The sequence below is a fragment of the Ambystoma mexicanum genome, chromosome 9 (assembly GCF_040938575.1).
Source record: "Ambystoma mexicanum isolate Mex_15411 chromosome 9, UKY_AmexF1_1, whole genome shotgun sequence".
Lineage (NCBI taxonomy): Eukaryota > Metazoa > Chordata > Amphibia > Caudata > Ambystomatidae > Ambystoma > Ambystoma mexicanum.
Window position 1 is genome coordinate 586669767 of NC_090931.1, and position 22718 is coordinate 586692484.

Sequence of the window (22718 nt, forward strand, 5' to 3'; positions counted from 1 at the left end):
GAAGGGAAAATACTTTACGCCCTTGGGAAGAGGCTCACGGCCGCAGCAGCCTTTTCAACACGTAATGCCAACAATACCACCTTATTGGCCAGCTACGCGGACGCTCAGTGGGCCTTGCTAAAACAAGGCCTACAGGAGGTTCCCGAATCACTACAAACTCGTCTCCTGGCCACAGTGACTGAAGGCAGGCAAGTGAACCAAAGCATACTTAAAAACACTTTGGATTCCACCGAAACAGCTGGTCGATCTCTGGCTCAGGGCACGCTCCTGAAGAGACATGAGTGGCTAAGGAACTCTGGGTTCAAGCGTCACTGATAAATAAACCCATGGAAGAATCCAACCTGTTTGGGAAAGCGGTCGATGAGGCCCTTCAGACCACAAAAAAGGAGCATGACACCCTGAAAACACTAGACCAAATTACAGAAAGACCCTCTACAAGACGAGGATCTGGGCCCAGACGGCTTTTTTGTGGCCAACGCTTCCCTCAACAACAATACTCCTTGGGAAACAATTGGAACTCTCCACAGGGAACCAGCGGATACACCACCCCGTATCCCCAAAGGGGTCAGCGTTGTGGGAAAGGAAGGGGCCGGAACTCTACCCATAGAAGCTCCCTGGCCTCATGTTCACAATGACCCGAAGATTCGAATCCCCTCCCATGCCTCCCTGGTCGGGGGCCGGCTAACATCGTTCCTTCAGGCATGGGAGGGGATAACTACAGACCAGTGGATGCTAAAGACCGTGGCCCACGGCTACTGTATAGAGTTCAATCAGTCCCCAACATTCAGACCTCCACGAGCAAGATGACTGACACCAGACAATCTTTGCATACTTCTTCAGGAAGTAGAGACACTATAAGAGAAAGGAGCCATAGAAATCGTACCTCTGTGACCGGTAAAAGAAGGTATTTATTCAGTGTACTTTCTTGTACACAAAAGGGATCTAACCATGCTCCCTGTTTTAGATCTGCACCCAGCGAACAAATTTGTAAAGCCACAAAAGTTCTGCATGGTCACTCTGCAGGAAGTAATTCCCCTGCTATCACAGGGGGATTACATGGCAACACTGGACATGAAAGATGCATACTTTCATATTTCAATGTTGCCAGCGCACAGAAAATACCTCAGATTTTTGATACAAGCTTGCCTGCTTCAACAAACAGCACACAGAGTTTGGTCGTCAGACATAGCATCCAAACACATACAACTGTTGGAACTGTTGGCAGTGTTCAAAGCACTAAAAGCTTTCCAGACACAACTGCAGGGAAAGACGGTCCTGATCCTCACAGACAGCACCACGGCCATGTACTATCTGAACAAACAGGGAGGCACTCACTCTCCAGGGCTGTCCAAACTGTCCCAGAACATTTGGAAGTGCCTCTCAAACGCAACATGTTCCTGTTATCACAACATGTTCCAGGGGAACTCGATCTTCTAGCAGACGTACTTGGCAGAAATTTCCTGTTGCCCATGGAGTACGAAATGGTGATTACACAAAGACATAGTCTCCAACGTTTTCGCAGAATGGGGCTTCCCAGAGATCGATTTGTTTGCAACTCTGGAGAATGCTCAATGCCAAGATTACGCCTCCAGGTACCCCCAGAACCGTCCAAGGGGAACAGACTCTGGATAACATAGTCAGGGAAATTTGTTTACACTTTTCCCCCCGACTCAACAAGATGCACCAGGACCCAGTCACGATGATACTGGTGGCTCCCATGTGGGCCTGCCAACCCTGATTCGCTCATCTGATGGAGATGTCCCTATATCCTCCAGTCAAACTGCTTTGCCCGTACAACATGTTGTCGCAAGACAAACGTGAGATGCTTCACCCATGCCCGCAGACATTGAATTTAGCGGCCTGGCTCCTGAGGTCATAGAGTTGGGGAACCTGCAGCTCCCTCAGAGATGTATGGTCATTCTCAGAGAGGCAAGGACACCAAACACTCGATATTGCTATTCCAGTAAGTGGAAGCGGTTTGTCATCTGGTGCAACTCAAAGAGCATTAACCCACTTAACTGCTCTCCCACACATATTGTTTTGTACCTAACTCATTTACTTGACTCAGGCCTGGTCTTTAACTCTCTCTCTAAAAGTTCACTTAGCTGCGCTTTTAGCCTACACTACGTCACAACAGAAAGTGTTGTGGTGGAAGATACCAGTTATTAAAGCTTTCATGGAAGGAGTGAAAAGAATTCACCCTCCCGTTTCCAACCCGGCTCCTGGATGGGACCTAAACGTGGTGCTGACTAAACTTATGGGGCCTCCCTTCGAGCTCATGCACAGAGCGAGTCTTAAAGATCTCACCTATAAGACTGCTTTTTTAATAGTTTAATAGCTATTACCTCCATTAGGAGAGTAAGTGAACTACAAGCGCTCTGTCCTAGAACCCTTTGTAACAGTTCACAACGATAAGGTGGTTCTACACACTCACCCTAGGTTTGCGCCTAAATTAATTTCTAAGTTCCATGTGAACCAATCTATAGAACTACCAACGTTCTTTCAAAACCCTTCAAGCATGGAAGAAAGAAGCCTACACACACTTGATGTACGCAGAGCAGTCATGTTCTACATGGAAAGAACTCGACCACTGAGAAAGACTAATCAGTTTTTCATTTCAGTGGCAGCAGGAAGAGAAGGAGATGCGGTCTCCAAATCCACTATGTCTAGGTGGATTGTCAAATGCATCACACTCTGCTACACTCTTGCTAAGAGAGAACTGCCCTTCAAGCCTAGAGCACATTCTACCCGAGGCACTGGGGCTTCCATAGCATTCATTGCAAATGTTCCCCTTGAGTCCATTTGCAAAGCTGCAACCTGGAGTTCTGTACACACCTTTACAAAACACTATTGCCTAGACACTCATTCTAGGTCTGATTCTCAGGTGGGACAAGCAGTACTAAGACACCTTTTCACTACTGTTCCTTCTCACAACCCACCTCCAACTCCGGGTACTGCTCGCTAGTCTATGCACAGCATGTGATTCTAAGCAGATTAACAAGCATCAGAAGACATGCATTACTTACCGTAAAATCAATTTCTGATGATTGTATCTGCTTAGATTCACATGCGCCTACCCATCCTCCCTGCTCGGATGGAAGGAACATAGACGTCTTACTACTTTCTCTCTTTTCTGTACTCACTCACGATAGTCCTAAGGCTCCGTCACATCAGAAAAAATTCAATCGGAGGGACCTCGACACATGAAGGATCTTGGGTACACTGCATGTCACGTATAGTGTTACAGGCACGCCCATGTCGACATCCCCTTTCGATTCTCGAAAGACAAGATTCAATACTCTGCGGTTACCACTGGATGTCAGACCATATGCACAGCATGTGAATCTAAGCAGATGCAATCATCAGAAATGCTTTTACGGTAAGTAATGCATGTCATACCCCACCCCTTTTCTTAGAGCAATACTCACTTTCTCACTCACTCATCATTCACATCACGTATGTCCCTCCTGGGCCTTACTCCACACATGCAAAAATACTGAAAACAATAAGCTAAAATAACAAGTTAAAACAGCAACCACTACATATTCCAGAGCCCTCTAATTATATGGGGCTACTGCTTTTATCTCCATATTTATTCTCTGCACTGATTGGGACAGTGCACCACAGCGCCGCCTTCCACCCCCTTTCAGAGCTAGGTTCCCGTATCTCCCCTGTTTTTTCTCCTTATCTCTCTACTAAAACGCTAATGGCCATTAAAAAAAGGAAAAAAGCACTTTACTTTAATCACACACAATTCATTCACACTCAACCCTTGCGTGTTCTCTTCAGTCACACCACTCTATATTCCCCTATTCCCATTATTTGTTTAGCCTTGCAATTTAGACTCACATGCCTGTGTTCTTCCAAGAGCCTCCATTCGCGGTCTAGCGACAACGTCTCGGCCTCTGCCTGGGGCTGCACCCGGCTCAGGCGAGCAGCGGGGTATTCACAAACGGGGAACCCACAAGAACCTTTTTCTTCTGCATGTGTGTTTTTTGGGGACTGGTCAGCTGTATGTGGGGGCAGCATTGCCAGAGAAGCCCTGGATCTCGCTGAAGGTACGGGAATTTGAGGAAATCATGCTGAGGGGTCACCAAATGAAGGTGGGCACCCAAACACGTGTCTTCACAAAATGCAAAAATAAGATAACACATCCCGTCAGGGAATGAGACCACGATATAAGTTGCAAGGATAACAACTTCAAAAAAAAAAATGTTTTTATTTGTTTATGGTTCAAACAAACCTTTACAAAAATAGACATATATCATAAAATTACATGTATCAAATACAGTCAATATGAAAAATGTAAAACACATAATAAACAAAACATACCATACAACAATCACATCTACAAGCATAATAAAAATTAATAAAGTGCTGAAATCTCCTTTTCAATTATTCTTAAAAAATGCCACCAGTGCAAAAATTGATTCTCTGTCATGTCCTTTCATTAACTGGTTCCAAAGTGACTCCATGCAATCTTCATAATTAACATTTACAAATCTCTTCAAGAGTTTAGTTCTAACATCTCTAAAATGTGAACATTCTAAAATCAGATGTTTAAGGGTTTCATTAGACTCTATACAATTTAGGAATGGACATTTTGGTACAACATTATTGTCTCGAAAATGTCTCCAATACTGTTCTTTCCGTGCTATGGAACTGATTTAATCTAAATCTAAGATAATACATCCTAGCATTATTACACAGAACTATTGCAAGGTACGCACAACAGCCATTTCTTTTACGTGGAAATTTAGCATAATCTTTGTAAGTACTCAATGCACTTATTTCCTCTATGGTTTTACACCAGTCCAATTCAAAAAGTTTACGTTTCACATAACCCGGACGAATATACAGATCATCATGATCCACTCCCAGATCATTCAAGATTTTAACCATTCTCAGATTGTAAAATGTAAAGGAACTAGAGGAACAACCTTTTGTAAATTAAAATAAGTCTTGTTATAGTGAATTACCAGGTGAATTAACTATTTTGCTGTAGTTCGAGAGTGCATGCCATGCCCATCTAGTTTATAAAGATATCAGACCCATCTCCTGCCGAATAATAGAATTTGGAATTGCAGAAGATATATGTAAAGCAGCTTTCATCAGACTACCCTGTATTGATTCAAGCCGTTTTTGTAAACCACACACACAAATATCCAAGGCATATAATAGTACCGGTTCCACCTTTTAAGGTAAGAAATTCTAAAAGTGGCATCACAGAAAATGTACAATATTTTGCAAAAATACATTTCATTTGGCTTCTTAAAGGTCTTGCTTTCAGCTGAAAATACTACGATTTTATTGTTGTCACATTACTTAAACGATATCCAAGATGAGTAATTTCTTGTAATTGATGTACAGTTACACCATCAATAAAAGTTTTTTGCCAGCTTTGAATATCATAATGTTTGTTTTTGAAGGATTTGGTTTGAGATTATGCTGATAGGCAAATTCAGAGAACGGATTAAATTTTATTTGCAGGACAGTTAGTGTCAAGTATAGTAAAATAAAGTATGCAAGCAAAGAACTCTGCTGCCCTGAGAGTGCTCTTCCAAAAAGTACACAGGCAGCACATTATTATAGTCAGCCATGATGTCAGAACATATATAGTAAAAAATTGCAATGCAGTTTGGTGGGCCCGTATGGCACAGCCTGCTCTATAGGGGATGCCAGGCTGTAATTGGCCGCTGCTTCCCAGTCGATATGGTGGCACGTGGGTCAGCTGGGCTCATCTCCACGGTGAAGGTCAGGACAAATGGAACACAAGCCTAACTATCCAAGCTAAACATCAGGAACTGATAATTTGAGAATAATGGCGAACATAAAATCTGTGCATGAAAGTGGGTATTTAGAAGAAGTGGGCTAATATATTCCAACCTCTACATTCAGGGCTTCATTAATACCGGGGTCCTTCTCCCAGGTGTCTCCGACTGGGGCTTTGATCTACTATTTATGCTCCCTGATGCCTCATGATTCGAACAGACGTGTGGGTTTTGGGAGAATATATTGCTGCACAGGATTAAGTTTATGGTGGATGTTCTGGAATGGTCCGTACGAGAGGGTCAGATGGATCACACCATGAAAGAGAGTGGAGGGTTGGGGACTGGTGGACCCTGGCCTGGCAGGGTGGGGGTTGAGAGGGCATGGGCAGTTTAGTGGAGATGGATTTTTGGGCCTAGTAAAAAGATGGCGTCTGCTCTAATACAAAATGGTGTCTATTGTTGGGGTGGTGAGCTGTATTACTCGTATTAGTCTGTGTTATATCATAAGGGGACGTGCTTCGGGGGTGGTTGTCTCTCCCCCTTTGGCCTACACAATATCTAATTACCGGGGGAATGGCAAGTGGGTGGGATAGGACCATCTCCTTCCCAATACTGTACATGACAGATCAAACTACAGTCTCTGAAGGTACTAGTAACTGTCTTGAATATTCTTCTTGGCAAGGCCTTAAAACACACATTTTGTTAAATTAAATCCCTGCAACTTTACAAGAAGTCTCTCTTCTGGTCCAGCATAGAGATGGGACTGGGGTATGAAAGATGATGCAGAGGCTTGAATCAGCCAGCTTAAGGGCAGAGTAGCCCCTGCGCTCAAGCTTTCATAAATATTCTACGATTCACAAGAATTGCTCTTTTTTTATTTTGTACAGATATGATTGGAGTCTGGAAGAAGAGTTAAACTGTACATACCAGTGCTATACTGTATAACGATAATAGTGAGAGAAGTACTTAAAGGAATAGTGTGCTCAAAAATAGTGTTACGAGCATTTGGGCATGTGGTTTTAAGCAAAAGTTGATCGATCGTAAAAACATTTCCTATGTATCTTAACGTAGTTTTCCTCACTTTTACACATGCGAAATCAGGCAACAGGGTGCGGCCATCTTGTGCTAATCTTATCCGTTGCCGCATTGTCCTAAGGTGAACTGCCCTTGCGGCACTAAATCATATCCCCGCCCCTGAAGCTGACATCACTATTCCTAGCAATATTCTCCACCTATTTTCATGACGTAAGTGGGCAGCGTAGCCAAACGCGCCCAGTCATCACCCACGTCTTAACGTTGGTTGACGCAGAACCCAGAATATCAACACACACATCCTCTCACAGCACAGCGCGTCCCAAATCGGAATAGAAAACACTATTTTTAAAGGTAACACTAATACTCTGCAATTTATAATGTGCTTTTATTTCACAATAAACGCTCTGAGAACATCAGCCAATTTCCATAGTCCACCAAATTTTTTATTTCTTTGTTTTAGAACATCAAATGTTTATCATCAGGCACACAATGTTCCTTTCGGTAGAAGAAGCACATTGGACGCACCTTGAATCGCAAGGCTTTGGTATCAGGTACTTGCTAGACCACTGTTAACGATGTCCGGTTGCTCCTGGTTGCTGGTACCGCGAAAGGGCATATCGGCCCGGGGCGATCGTCCCACAACAGCGTGATAGGTAGCCAGCCATTTAGGTGTATCTGCCACTGCCTGCTGAAGAAGCCATCAGTTGGTATCTGGAAACAATGACATTTGCACAATGGTAGGATGTAGCTGTGCAGAAAACATAACAGAAATGTGTCTCAATAGGCGTTCTTTATTCTAATTTATCCATTTACCCATTAATTCTGCACCGTGTGAAAACTAATGATGAACACAAACCAGAAACAATGGAAATACAGAGAAGACATTGTGGAAAGTTGGAGTCGGAATGGGATGGGGATGTGGAAGGTGACAGAAGTATTAGAACCACACATAGACAGCATTTTAATGGAATATTAGCAACAAACTTGGCTTTTGTGGAACATGGGGGAACCCAGGCATGGACTCCATGCATTTCGGAGCTGGACTGGCCATGTGCCCCGGACAAAGACAAATACATGCTGGTTGTGTTTACGTATCGTCACAATATGCCCCAACCCACAACCCATTACAATGTAATCCAGCAATAACAGTCAGAAAATGAATCCTTGACTTGTTAGTCTATACACTTGTCTACAGTAAAACTTGCATTATATTTGGTATTTCCATACTCTTGGCGTAACGCAGAGTGTCCGCTCAGATCAACGGTTTTCATAAAATGAAATTACATGTTCCTCTCTCCAGTTTTGAAACAGTGAACGTTATTATTGCCGGTATAACAAACCTCCCATCATTCATTACAAAGCAAATACTCCCTTTCTTCCAAGGACGATCAACAATTGAACCTTCATAGGAGCTTGCATGCTAAGTTTCCTTTTGGTGAAGGAAAGCCACAAATCAAAAACACACTCTACAGGATGCATCGGTGTGAACAGGCCACAAGCAACATCGAACACGGGGACCTTCACTCCCATTGGAGCGATTAGAACGGCCGACTAACGTGGAATTTGAAATATTTTCGAAAAACAAAGGTATTGTTTGCTGGCATCCACAAATGCCACGCTACCGTAAATACTATTTTACTCTTCTACATTTGATAGTGATTTAGTTATTTTATGACAACAGTTCCAGTTAGTGTCCTCCCCATTGTCACATCTGCGTGTGCCCTGTTTTCGCGGAGGAATGTGCTCTGCGGATAACGTGAGACACTGACAAGTCATAAATCCAAGTTCCCTTCCATCTCCTGTGAACTTCCCGTGGACTAACAAATGTTGGAGGAGAGGCGGTATATCCCCCCCCGCACCATTTTCGTACCGGGCAAATGATGTATAAGCTAAGGTGGGAGACATCCCCACCCCTCCTGTACCTATCGGCAACACCCATGTTTCATATAAGTGTATTAACGCTGTGCTAATGTGTATACTTTGAACTCCATTTGTGTCCTTCCTAACACCTTCTTTTTCCACTGCCCCTCTGGCGAACTGTTCTTCTGTGTTTTCTGGCTTCCGCTCTTCTGGTGTCCTGTTCTCACGGCAATAAGTAGCGAGTATCGAGCCCTGACAAACTGTGCTCTTCCAAGAATGTGACACCAAGGCCTGCTTCAACCTTAGTGCTCCATCCATCTCTACTGACTTACTCATCCAATCTCCAACCCCTCCGGGCCAGGCCGCGGTCGCCTGAACCCATGACCCCTATTCCCTTTGAACGCATCTGGTCACCAAGCCCTACCCCCGCACCACCTCAGATTCACCTTTTTTTTATACCTAATCTAGAGTGGTCATATATTTTGGTAGCACTAACCCCTGTCCCCACTGTGTTTGAAATTGTAAGACTCAAAAGGCTGAAAATCAAAGATCAGCCTTTCTGATAAGGCATCCGAAAGTAACGACCCCTAACATATGCCCCTATAAAAAAAATATAGGTCGGAATGCACCTATTTCACACCAATAGCACCCTTTCATGCAGTGTTTTGCTTACAGTCATTAGTTCTTGCATGCCAAGTTTGTTATTTTGCAAAGGTCTCATTCGTTGGTGGGAGTCGTATTTGTTCTATCTATTTGGGCATGTGAATGATGCAGAACCCGCGGTTGCTTTCATGCTGATATCCATCTGACCCTCCCGTGCCCTGATCAGTGAAGGACCCACAAGAGCTGGCCAAAAGCAGGAAGGAGGAATACACAGAGTTACACTTTATGGCATCCCCCAACAGTCACTTCTAGCAACAAAAAAAATGGACTAAGAGGATACATTTGAATAGGTAATTTGGACACCTAATACTTCTTAATAGTTTTAATAGCTTTGAAATTCAAGTTAAATCGATTTCAAGTGGTCATGTACAATGTACAAACATTGTCGAAGATGCACACGGGTGGTAATCATTTAAAGCGAGAAGTCAACTGTTCAACAAGGTCCACTTTTGGTGGACAGGGCACATTTGCAATGTTTTGTGGCAATGTAGGAGTCCTAGGTACCAAATCCTGATCGATTCCATGAGTATGCATGTCCAACACAGTCAAAGTGAGATCTTTCACAAATTCGAATTCCATTTCTTGGTATATTGGCTTGACCACCCATTTTTTGCTTCATTTTGAAAAGGCCATTGTGTAACGAAGCATCCCAAAGTTTCCAGCATTCTTGATTGTTGTCTCCCTATGTTCTCGTTATGCGTGAATACCGCTAGTAGTGTTCGATCTTGCATACCGTCTATGCCGAAATGCAACCTCTTAGGCCTGTACTTTAGGCACATATTGTGGAACACCTCCAAATCTCTGGTGTGACAGAATTCTGTGAGTCCTTTCAGATCTCTTGAAAGAGTTTTATCAAACACGGTCTTCTCAAGAGCTTTGTGTAGAGGTCAAGATGGAACCAACCACTTCTTCTTGCGTTCCTCTTCCTTCGATAAAGGTCCATGTGCACATTGGTGAAAATGTTGGTTTTCTGTCCACGAATGAACATTGGAACAGTGATGCATCAATGAGCGCTATTTTTCTAGTAGAATTTCCACAGACCCATCACAAGTTTTGTAGCTCCCCCAAAGATAGTTGGTGACAGACTTGGACCACTGTAAAATATTTTCGGAACCCTTTTTTTTTTTTTTTGTTTTTTTTTTCTTTTTTTTATTGATGGAATTGGCGACGAGCCATACATCAAATTGATGACGAATGTTTGGAAACTGCTCTCACATGGCCTTGGCTATCGAAACATGTCCCTCAGTGGCTATGAGGTCTATTTGCATTCCCCTCGATTGAAGATGTTCGACGGATTTTATTAAACCATGTTTCTCCATGGCCACTGAGGATTTACATTGGGTCATCTGGACGATCTCCGAACTCACAATTTTTTTTGTTTCAATGTCCTGACAGTGGTATTTGCAGTACTTAACTGAAAATCCGGGGCTGTCACACTGTCCATCGCCAGCTAGCCTGAACCATTTTCCAGAGAGTGTCCTTTCGATTGACATTTGTTCAATTTTCCAGGCTTGACTAATAGCGGGGAATAAAAATCCTCTTTCATATTTCTAGTACTGCGTTTTAGCAAGGAACTGGAGTCCAACAAATTGACAGAAACTGGCAACTTACTAAAAGTAGAGCCACTGAAAAGTAAAGCTGCTGCACACAGTATATTTCCAGATGGCACTTTGTCCAGCATCGGTTGAGCGGACCATGAAAATGTACCATGGAGCTGGGCACAAGTGGCTTGGATTTTCAGGTTAGTGCCTTGTGATACACGAGTCACATTCAACAATGGCTCCCCGCATACTTTCCCCCTCACTGGATGGACACATTTCAGCATCACTATAATCTCTACCAGGCAGCTGTCGAATACAATGTACTTGTGCTCCTTTATTAGACTATCGTCCTGCATGAATGTGGTTTGTGACTCAACTGTGGTGGACATATCGGCCGAACTAGACACACTAAAGTCGCAATCTTTGTTAAGTTCCTCTGTCAATTCCGTTGAGGCTTCAGTCTCTGTTATTTCATATTGTATTATTTGCACACGATTTGAAGAAACCATCAATGTCGATTGTTTATTGGGTGGTTATTTTATTGCGGGTGTAGTTTGTGTGAAGTGGTTGGTGAGTAATTCAAAAGCATCTTCCTTATATTCAGTTTCATCTTCATCTTGTCGAGTTCTCACATTGTAGCAATGGTCCAACAACACTTTGCTTGCTTCGGCGGTCACATTCAATTCATTTTCTGGCCATTGGGCATAAGCATCTCTAGTCTGCTTATTGCCTGGACCACGCTGCACATCAAATAATAGTTGCTCCATGGTGAAATCTGTTTGGCAAGCAGCATCTTTGGTTTCATTTGTTGTCTGTGTCTTTATACTTCTTTTCCTTCTGGGCCTCTAGGAGATGGATTGTAAAAACATGTTCATGTAAATCCAACATACATTATAGAGCACTTTAGATAAAAAATTATGTTATGAAGACAACACCAGCCCAACACACTTTTCTTAAACAAAATTGTTTGTTACCCTTGTTTTCTTGATTTTCTGTGAAACCGTGTTCTTCACTGTAACGTCCGCACCAGCAAGCTGGTCCACCACCTCTGATCCATGTGCCTCCTCTTCTAATTCTCTCCCTTGTATACATTCCTTGAATAGAATATTCGCTAAAAAACAAAAGTCAATGATATTTGAAATCAAAGTCTTTTATCTCATACATCGGTTACATACATACCCTCGTAAACAGTGTATGTCATTAAATCAAAATAGACATTTCGAATTTCACCTGATTGATGGCAAGTGTGCTCGATCAGAGATCACCGTGCAAAACATACTGAATGTAATTTTGCCATCAAACGTTTTGCAATGTATTCTGCATTAGGGTAGAAATTGTAATGTTCGAACTGAAATGATAAATGTTTGAAACACTGCACGTTAATGTGACTGTCACTGTCTAATAGTATCCTATGTAGGATTTACTTTCTTTCATTCAAGGGAACTGTCAGTATGCATAACTCATACGCTGGACCAGCTCCAAAGATGATGTAATTGTAGTGGAAGTACCAGCATCCCCCTGTAACACAGTACTTGTTTTAGTATAGATGAAAACTGCGAAATGGAACAGAGACAATAGGATGCAGACAATTGTACATATAAAGAGAAACCCATAAATGACACACAGTGTAAACAACCGACAGGATACATAAACAATTTCATATTAATTTAAATTCCAATCAGAAATAAAATTACTCGATAGGCGCTCGAAGTTGTTGTTGACTCCGTAAAAGAAATGGGTGCAGAATCTTGCTCCTTAGTTTTCAATGCATTGTCACGAAGTGGTAAAAGGGAAAATTAGATTTGCATTAGATATGTGGGATGATCCAACTCTCGATAATTTGAACTTCTGCAAGTCTGTAGGGCTCACCATTGGTATACTTGACATGTCAGTGTTGTCGTCACTTGCGAGGGTCTGGTCTTCCATCAGTATGCTCTCCTAAAAAAATTGACATGTCAAGCAACCGATTAGGAAAAGATTATGCTTCTTTTGAAGGGCACTATGGGCCTCATTACGAGTTTGGAGGCAGCCATGGAGCTATTAGCTCCATGGCTGCCTCCAAACCGGGCTCCTTTACCGGGTTCCTGCAATGAGGAATAACCGGGTCATTCCGACATTGTTTTGGTCACAGAAGCAAAACCTGTGTAGCGTAGTCGAATATACACTAGGAAAACTTTCATACAGAATTGATTGATGTTACTCGTCCGTTGAATGTACTTTCATGCATCAAAAGGAAACATGCTTATAGACATGGTCTGCGTCAAAAGGAACCATGATTATAGACATGGTCTGCGAAGGATACAATTTTATCCCAATTGACACTTGCTATATATCGAGAACAGAACAAATTAAACAGAAGACAATGGTAAAGGCAATGAGATGAATGAACATTACACTACTGGGTACATTTGTTCGAAATAGATAGAAATGTAGACATCAAAAAGAGATGATTAGGTGACCTGCCCTTACCTTGACTAACAAACAATTAGATTCAGCAAGCCTGGTAGTTAGTAGCAGGAGAACAGGTAGTGCGATCAAGAGTTGACTTGCAGTGCTCACAGATGTTCTGAGGATAAATATCAAGGGGTTTATAAAGAATTAGAAAAGTGGGTGTGTATGTGAATGAGTGACGTGTTTATGGCGTGGTTTTATGTGGATTGCAGGGGCGCGGTCTGAATCAATGGAGCCAGTAGACACGGGGTCTGAGGAGGCCATGTGTACAATATCCTCTGTGCGGAAGATACCTTTGAAGTGTACATGGTGTTTGGCACCTCGGCCACAGGTGCGAACTGCCATTGATAGTGGAGGGGGGATGGATGGGCAAGAGGTGTGCAGAAAAGGGCCAAGAACACTGCTGCATGGAGACACACTTATGTGGATTGCAGGGGCGCGGTCTGCTTCAGGGGATCATGCCTAGAGACAATGGGTGCGGGGAGGCCATGTGTACAATGGCCGCTGTGCGGTAGATACCTTTGAAGTGTACATGGTGTTTGGCACCGTGGCCGCTCCCACCCTGCCAGCCCTGCCATGACAAGTGAGCGTGTCCTTGATTCATTGAAAAATTGAAACAACTATTCATAAAAGTTCAGTTGTATTTTATTTTGTAGCTGATGTTGATGGCACAAATGTACTTCGGGTTGCAGCACAGTGTGGGACAATCCCCTCTACTGACCGCTGTCACTGGGGAATGTAGCTTGAATGGCACCAACGACACAGGTGGATATTATTCGTTGAACGCGGTCTCCAAGCCTCCCATGAAGTCACCATGTAAACACACGATAGGCCACCAGCCTGAACTACCTGTGGAAGAGAAACGTTCAAACTGTATTTAAATGAACATAAGTGTATCAAACCTTAGTTGAAAATGCAATCTTGTATCCTATGGCATAGTTGCCAGTACAAATGTTACTTCATGGATCAAGCAACTTCGGCTTTAAAGTGTAGACACATTACAAAAGTGAACAGCTATGAATTCCGTAACGTTTGGGGCACAGAGAAATATTGTTTCTTGGTTGTACGTGAAAAACACATAAGATGACCACTATGATTTCCCCAAATCGTGAGTGATGAATAGAATTGCAAGACTACATTAATTTGGCAGTGATAGATCAAAGTTACGACAATATAGGAGACAAAGAAGAAATGTTAGTGGCCTCAGTGATCAAAGTGACATCAAATCTAGAGTACACTTACTTGTTACTTGGATTGCAAGGGCGAACTGTTGCGCAAACTTCGTGCATGAGCACAATCATAATCCTCAACACAGACCTTGTGAGGCAGACTGCACTGAAGTCATGCAGCTCGGTAACGCATATCGGTGGTGTGTCTTCTTCTAATATGTAGGCCGAGCATCCAGAGTTTTCTCTGCAGCAGCAGCTCTCCTCCTCGGTTGGCATGACCTTGCACCGATTGCAGGTACACCAGGTGGAAATGTCTTCCATGCGACTAGGCTTAGGCTCTTGATCCGGTTATTTATCCTCCCAACTATCGTCCAAAGCCCCATCGTTTCTGCATCTTTCTTTCAACTAATTCCGCTTCGGAATACTCCAGCTCATACTAGTAGGGCTGTATTGTTGCCATTATACGACAAAATGAAAATAGATAGTAATGATGGTACTAGTATCTGTTTGCATGGGCTACGAGCAACGAAGATAGCTGAACAGAGCAGAAACGAGCCACAAGATACACATTAAAAGACAGTGAAACGATTGAAAAAGCAACTCTGATGTTGTCTGATGAGAAGCGGTCTGTTTATACTTACTGAGGAAAGAGGCGTCCTGCCATTTCCATGGAGACACTTCATCACTGGCGCACAGAGAACGTTGACACGAGACGTGCATTCGCATTGTGAAATGGGTCGTACACGTCTAATGATGTTAGCTTCAGGGGCCGGGGATATGATTTAGTGCCACAAGGGCAGTTCACCTTCGGACGATGCGGCAATGGGTAATATTAGCACAAGATGGCCGCGCCCTGCTGCCTGATTGCACATGTGTAAAAGTGAGGAAAACTACGGTAAGGTGTATAGGAAATGTTTTTACGATCAATCAACGTTTGCTTAAAACCACGTGCCCAAACGTTCGGGACAATAATATATTTGAACACAAACTATTCCTTTAAGCAATGCTGTGCAATTTAACAAAAGAGACACAGTTTTGACAGCAGTTGAAGTATTTTCAACCCAATGAGGTAGCTGTTTCAGAAGTATACATTGTGTTAATTTCTTATGGCTTCAGGGTTGAAATGTTTTTGGCAAAAAAAGAATAACAAGTTGTAGCTGTCCGTTACTACAAACACCATAGAATGTGTAAGCAAGGCTACTTTACATTAAAACCAATGAAATACCACAGACATTTTTGTTGTTGTTGGGGGGGTGCCTGATGTTGTCTACATAGTGAGTATCTGGAGAGGTAACTGTAGAAGAGTAATCAGGTGTGTGGTTTTGAGCCTAACACTACATCCCTGTCTATGGAGTGTTCTCCAGCTCAGAGAGCGTCTTTTGTTGTTAATGATGGAAAAACATGTTTTAACATGGTTTATTTATTCCGCAGATTCATACAGACAACAACCATTTAGAAATATTCATGAACAGTTCTATTTCAACCTTAACTCACAACCCCTTTCGAGTCCCATGAAGTGTCGCTGCAGGCTCCGCAGGTTTTAACTTTTCGAAACCCCAACCCAACGTCCTCCCTCCTCCCACCCTTTCCCCAACTTAAACAGTTCCGAGTTTGTTTATTACTGAGGTCTCTGGGTTTCTTAGACCATCTAGTTCGAGCTTATTTAATATTTTAGTAGGTGTCAGCATTTCTGAGTATCCTGGGTCTGTAGTAGTGAGGTTCTTTATCGTTTACCATTTCCCGAAAGGGTTCCCAAATTGCAAGAAATTTGAGATATCTACCAGATTGCAGTGCGCAAATCTTCTCCATTGCCAGAATTCCCTATATTTTTATCCACCACCACGCAATTTTTGGGCCTTGTACCGTTTTCCATCCCTGGGCCAGAATCAGTCTTGTAGCCGAGAGTAGGAGTGTGATTAGCGTGGCATTGTGCCCCCTTGCCGCATATGTATTTTCAGCTACCGCTCTCAGCAAAACGACTTTCGGGTCATATGGCATAGTGATTCCTGTCATTGCTTTTGTGTGTCCCAGAACCTCTTTCCAGAATATCAATTAGGGCAAGTCCACCACATATGGTAAAAGTCCCCTCTTTTCCCACATTCCCTCCAGCAAAGTGGGGAATATTTGGAGTTTATCTTATGCAGTATGCTGGAGGGCATGTACCATCCGTAACAATCCTTGTAGGCTGATTCTTTAATTGCTGTGCATCTAGAGCTTTTATGTGCTCTCACACATATCCGCCCCATTCCTCCACCTTAATAGTTTCCCCTAGGTCCTTTTCCCAGCTCCTTTTATACTTTAGGACATCTTCTGGTAGGGCATTGTCCAATAATTTGTAGAGCTTTGAGATTCCTCTCCTAGTTTAACCCTCCTGTAGTTCAAGGCCTATCAGGGGTCTGTTACCAGCTCTTTTGACAGTCGGGTGTGTAATCCAATGCCTTAACTGGGTATATCTGTATCTTTAATTTTACCCAATAAGAAATGTTGTTTGCATTCCTCAAAGGACAGTGGTTCCCCATCCCGAAACATGTCGGCCAGGGTCAGAGTTTCCGCAGCTACCCAACCTTCCCAGAATTTTACCTGAAGTCCCGGGGTAAAGTCGGGGTTGTACGCTATTGGGGAGTGTGGGCTCAGGCCACCGTGAATGGTCCTCTTTCTCAACTCATCGTCCCAACTATTCAGCGCCACCCTAGTAGCTTCAAGCAGTTTTCCCCTTACCTGACAATTGTGCGGTGGAAAGGTGCATAGTGCTTTCAGAGGGAGCGTAATGACCTCCTGTTCTATTTGGAGCCAACCCAGGTTGGTGTCTTGTGCCGCCGAGTGTAGCATAGGTTCTATATGTGCCGCCCGGATGTATCTCTCTATGTCTGGTAATCCTAGGCCTCTAAGGAGGGGGGGGGGGGCGGGTTGCATCATAATTTTCTTCTGAATTCTGGGCCTTTTACCCTTCCACACAAAGGTGGAAATAGCTAATTGCAAAGTTTTAGAGACCAGGGGCGGGATCCCTACAGGGAGGGAGCTAACGACGTAGAGCATACGGGACAGTAGGGTCCTTTTCACAGCTGCTATTCAGGCAAACCAAGACAGCTCCTGGTTATCCCATCTATGCAGGTCTTCCTGCAGTTGTTTCCATAGAGGTTTAATATTTACCTCGTATAAATCACTAATTTTTCCAGTTAGGTGGACGCCCAGGTATTCTAGCGATTCCTTTTCCCAGGATAGTGGGAGTGACAGTTCGAGCTCAGAGATCTCCTTCTGTTCCTCTGTTATATTCAGGGCCTTTGATTTTTCATAGTTTATGTGGAACTCTGAGACCCCAGCGAACTCTCTCGCAGTTGTTAATGATGGAAATGTATTTGCTTGTATTTCTGATTACCGGTGTTCTAGCAAACGAGTAGCGTAGCACCTATTAATTGCAAAATGCCATTTAGCCATTGACGTGACCGTTTTGTAATTGTACAGTTGTCACTAGGCAGATGAGCATTAAAGAAATGTGAATAAAATGTCATAGATTTGTACTGTAAAACTAATACTCTTCCGCAGCGAGAGAGTATTTATTGTGGTTTGATATTTGTCTCCATCCCTTATATTTTCACAACATTTCTAACTGCCATCTTAGAAATATTAACCACTGACTGACAGAAAGCTGCGCTCAGCCAAGTATCTGTTGTGTAAATCCTAGTACTCTTGTGCAATTCAAGTCATGCGTTGATTCCTTTTTTTGTCTCTTAGGTATTTCTTCAAGTGCAGAATGTTGCTAAGAAGATTAGCACTTCCCTTTCCATTCTGGTTTTCACTTCAGTTGATAAAGCAATGCGGTGAGTAGCAATTTAGAAGATTAATTCTGCTATAATATTTGTGTGCTCAAAATATGTGCGCTAGTGAAACTGTCAAACTCAGTGATTCAGCCCAATGACCATATATATATATATATATATATATATGTGTATATATATTACTACAAAAAGAAAAGTGTTAAGGGGACGTTATGGTTAAGTTGCCCTACCAAAAACCTGTGCACTTCACTAAAAAAAAATTTCCCACCTCCCCACTATAGTTCAAAGTAAAACCGAAAAACACCTGAAATTCGCCAGTTATGGTAGACTACGCCACCATACCTGCCATCATCACTGTGCACTGCTAACTCTAACACCCGGTACATGAAAGATGGAATCACAAATGTCATTGATGACATCACTGACGCCATCACTTGTTTAGCTGCTTTGTTTTCGTTCACTGCCATATATATAAATATATATATATGTCCATTCAGTAAAACAACTTTGTTAAAGGGATGTTACACTTCACAGTGAAACAAAAAAAACTATGCTTTCCCTAATTATGGTAAACTAGGCAACCATAACTCGCACCACCTACGTTCATTGCTAAGACTAACACCCAGGACATCAAAGATGACATCTCAAATGTCATTCATGACATCACATGTGTACCTCCCTCATTTTTTATTTACTGACATATGTAAGCCAGGTGCCTTTTTTCACTATCAGCCAGGAAGCAAAAAGGTTAAAAGTGCTATATTTGTAGGTGTATGCCTTCTCATATGTTCCTAAAATACTTTCCTTAGGGTACAATGACATGATATCATACATATACATAGGATAAGAAGGAAATGTGAAACACAGCCATTTTTTCCTGTGCATGAAAGTAATGTGGACAGGTATAAATATTTCTGGTAATACAGCAGGTTTTTTTGTCTACGTTACGATCTCTGTATATGCTTCTATTGGTATACATCGTGGTCTCTTTGTGTTTTGTGAGTAATAGTACAATTATGCAGTAAGGGAAGCATTTGCAGTTGTTTATGTAGCACAGTATTCAAAAATCTGTAATGGAAGCATATGTCAGTGTAGTAGTGGACATGGGAAGATTTAGACTATTGCACCTCTGTAGCACATGCTGTAGACAATGGCAAGTTTTTTTTTTTTAGGGCGTTCATGTATTGAAAGAACGCACTATTTCAAAGGAATTTTTTTGCAATGCATTGCTTAATGAACTATTTGGCATATGATAGTTCTGCAATGGTCTGGTACACTTTTCGGCCAATATTCTAATGACAATCACAAGTGGAGGAGCAGCGTGAAAAATAAATGCACATGTGATGTCATCAGTGATGTCATTAATGACATTTGAGATGTCATCTTTGATGTCCTGGGTGTTAGTCTTAGCAATGAACATAGGTGGTGCGAGTTATGGTTGCCTAGTTGACCATAATTAGGGAAAGCGTAGTGTTTTTTGGTTTCACTGTGAAGTGTAACATCCCTTTAACAAAGTTGTTTTACTGAATGGACATATATATATATATGGCAGTGAACGAAAGCAAAGGGGCTAAACAAGTGATGGCGTCAGTGATGTCATCAATGACATTTGTGATTCCATCTTTCATGTTCCGGGTGTTAGTGTTAGCAGTGCACAGTGGTGATGGCAGGTATGGTGGTGTAGTCTACCATAACTGGTGAATTTCAGGGGTTTTTCGGTTTTACTTTGAACCATAGTGGGGAGGTGGGAACGTTTTCTTTTTTTAGTGAAGTGCACAGGTCTTTGGTAGGGTAACTTAACCATAACGTCCCCTTAACAAAGTTTTTTTTGTAGTGAATTTCACAGGTTTTTGGGAGGGCAACTTAATCGTAAGATTGTGTTAATGAAGGTGTTGTGCTGAAGATACACTGTTGTCGTGAATTTGGGAGAAATGTAGTATAATGTACATTCTCCAGCATGGGTTCTGGCATGGATTCACATGCTCATGAATATTCCCCGTCGTCAGGCTGGGAATCCTCGGTAAAGAAAAAACCAGTATCAGTTTCGTTTCTGATCTGTCTTTCGTAGTAATAACCAATCACTGGTCTCTGCGTCATACTGACCACAGCCAATGACTGCCCTCTACCTAAGCACCGCCTCTGGCAGCCATCTTCAGATTTTTACCGCACGTTCATGTGTTGGGATCCTCGTGCTATTGCTCTCGAGCGTTAGTGCTATTTTTTTCACGTTTTTTCTCAAAAACTTCGTTTTTTCGGTCAAAAGAGCCTCAAGCTCCACCGACTCTCTATCCGATCGACGGGGACCCGTGTCGGATTCGTCTGCGCCCCTCAAGGGTGAAGATTCGTCGAGCTACGCTTTTGGAGGACTCCAGAAGTTTCTCAGGCCCGGTCATGGCCCAGGAGAAGGGAAGCTCGACGCCCGGAAAGCTGTTCAGGGTCTGCCCTGGATGCCAGCTGCAGAACGTCTTCAAGGAGGACGAACACTCTTTTTGTCTCTACTGCCTACATGAGGACAAGACGCACGTGGAGAAGGACTGTGCGTTTTGCGGCAACATGTCGGAGCGGACCATGAAGGACCGCCATCAACGTCTTGCCAACTGGCTAGAAGGGAAGAGCCCGTCCGGCGAGAAGAAGAAGAAGAAATCTGAGCGGTCTCCTAAGACCTTTGAGGACGCCCCGGCGACGGGGGTCCAACATAAGGCCAAGCACCGCGAGTCCGCTGGCACCGGGAGCGCCGAACGGTCGGGCTCTACGGGCGCCATGCAGGGCGCACCCTCCTCGGCACCATCAACCACGAGCCAACGCTCTGGGTCGGGTAAGAGGAAGGCCGAGCACCCGGCGAAGCTCCTGGAGAGGCCCCGGTCGAGCTCGAAGGCCCCATCAGAGGGGGAGCGAGGCGGTGTCCCCCCCCTCAAGGATAAGGCGGTGAGCGCACCTAAGGTGGTGAAGGCCTTAATCCATCCGGCCAAGCCCTCTATCGAAACTGTCGCGGCGGCCCTGGCTCAGCCTGTGCAGGCTACACCAGTGGTGGCGACCTCGGGGCTCAGAGTCTCCCTGCCACCTCGGAGGGAGTCATCTTTTGTGCCCATCGATAGGACCCCCGTGAAATCCCCCGTGGGGAAGAAAAAGGGGGGGCAGGGCGTCGTCGTAGATTCGGCCTCAACCTCGGAGGAGGAGCTGGTCGAAGTCTTAAGCCACGGCCTCGGCGTGGAAGAAGACCGACCCGTCGGGATGGATCCCGACGCAGGTGACGACGACATCGTCGAGGGTACCGACGGGGCCCCTGATCGCCCGTCGGATTCCCCTCTGCCAGCGCCGCGAGACAACTCGGCGGCCATTTTGTTGGCTATACAGTCCTTATGCTCAGAGATAAGGACGAGACTACCGTTGCCGACGGAACCTCTCCCGTCGGGGGACCCAGAACCGGGACCTTCTGGTGTTCCCCCTACCAAGAAAAGAAGGATCCACCCTCCGCCTCCTTTTCAGCCGTCGCGCCCCTTCCAGCCCTCCTCCCCGTCCACCCGAGGGGATGATACGGGGACTGACACGGCAGCGACGGGTACGGACGACGAAGTATACGACGAGGATGTACCGTCGTCGCCTCCCACCAGGGCTTCTCCGCCCGACGAGATTGGATCGTTCCACTCCATGATCACCAGGGCATCCGAGCTTTTTCAACTCTGCCCTGAGGAGAAGAAGAAGGAAGGTTTCCTTTATCAGCGGCGCGAGGCCAAGAGGAAGACGGTCCTCTCAGTGCCTCTATTGGACGACATTTGGGATGAGGGCCTCACCCTCCTCAAGAACCCTTCCACGACGCCAGCTAGAAGAGACCGGTACGAGAAGAAGTACCGGGTCCCGGACACGGCCCCCCTGTGCCTCCGGGCGCAGCCTACCCCGGACTCCGTCGTCTCCGCGGCGGCCAGGAAGAAAGCGGGGGGGGGTGCGGCCTCCACATCGACTTCCCCACCGGACGGTGAGGGAAAGAAATTGGACGCTATGGGACGCAGAGTCATCTCGTCGGCAGCGACGACGATTAAAGCGGCCAACGCCTTGGCTATCGTGGCCCGCTACGACAGGGAGCTCTGGTACAAACTGGCTCCCCTGCTGGACTTCCTGCCGGACGACAAGAGGACAGAGGCCCTGGAGATCCTGCAGGAAGGTGAGGTGGCTTCGGACCACGCCATTACCGTTGCGACGGACATCGCCGACACTGGGTTCCGCCAGTTGGGCAACGGCGTTTGCCTTAGGCGGCGTGGATGGCTCAAGGCTACGGACTTCCGTCAAGACGTTCAGACCAGAGTCCTGGACATGCCCTTCGATGGGAACAACCTGTTTGGCAAAACAGTGGACGATTCCCTTCAGGCCATTAAAGCGGACACTGAGACGGCCCGGGCCCTGGGAGTTCTGCAACAACGACGGACGCCCTTTCGGAGCAGCGGAGGCAAGGGCGCC

General features: G+C 44.4%; 1 protein-coding gene across 8 annotated transcripts in view; it reads left to right on the forward strand.

Moving 5' to 3' along the window:
• Positions 1-22718, forward strand: part of CTNS (cystinosin, lysosomal cystine transporter) — a 418668-nt gene that overhangs the window by 117019 nt on the left and 278931 nt on the right. For all 8 annotated transcript variants that reach the window (XM_069615198.1, XM_069615197.1, XM_069615199.1 and 5 more), the window contains one exon: positions 18223-18308. In XM_069615198.1, the coding sequence (XP_069471299.1) occupies positions 18242-18308 (67 nt within the window). In that variant the 5' untranslated portion in view covers positions 18223-18241. The remainder of the gene's footprint in view (positions 1-18222; positions 18309-22718) is intronic.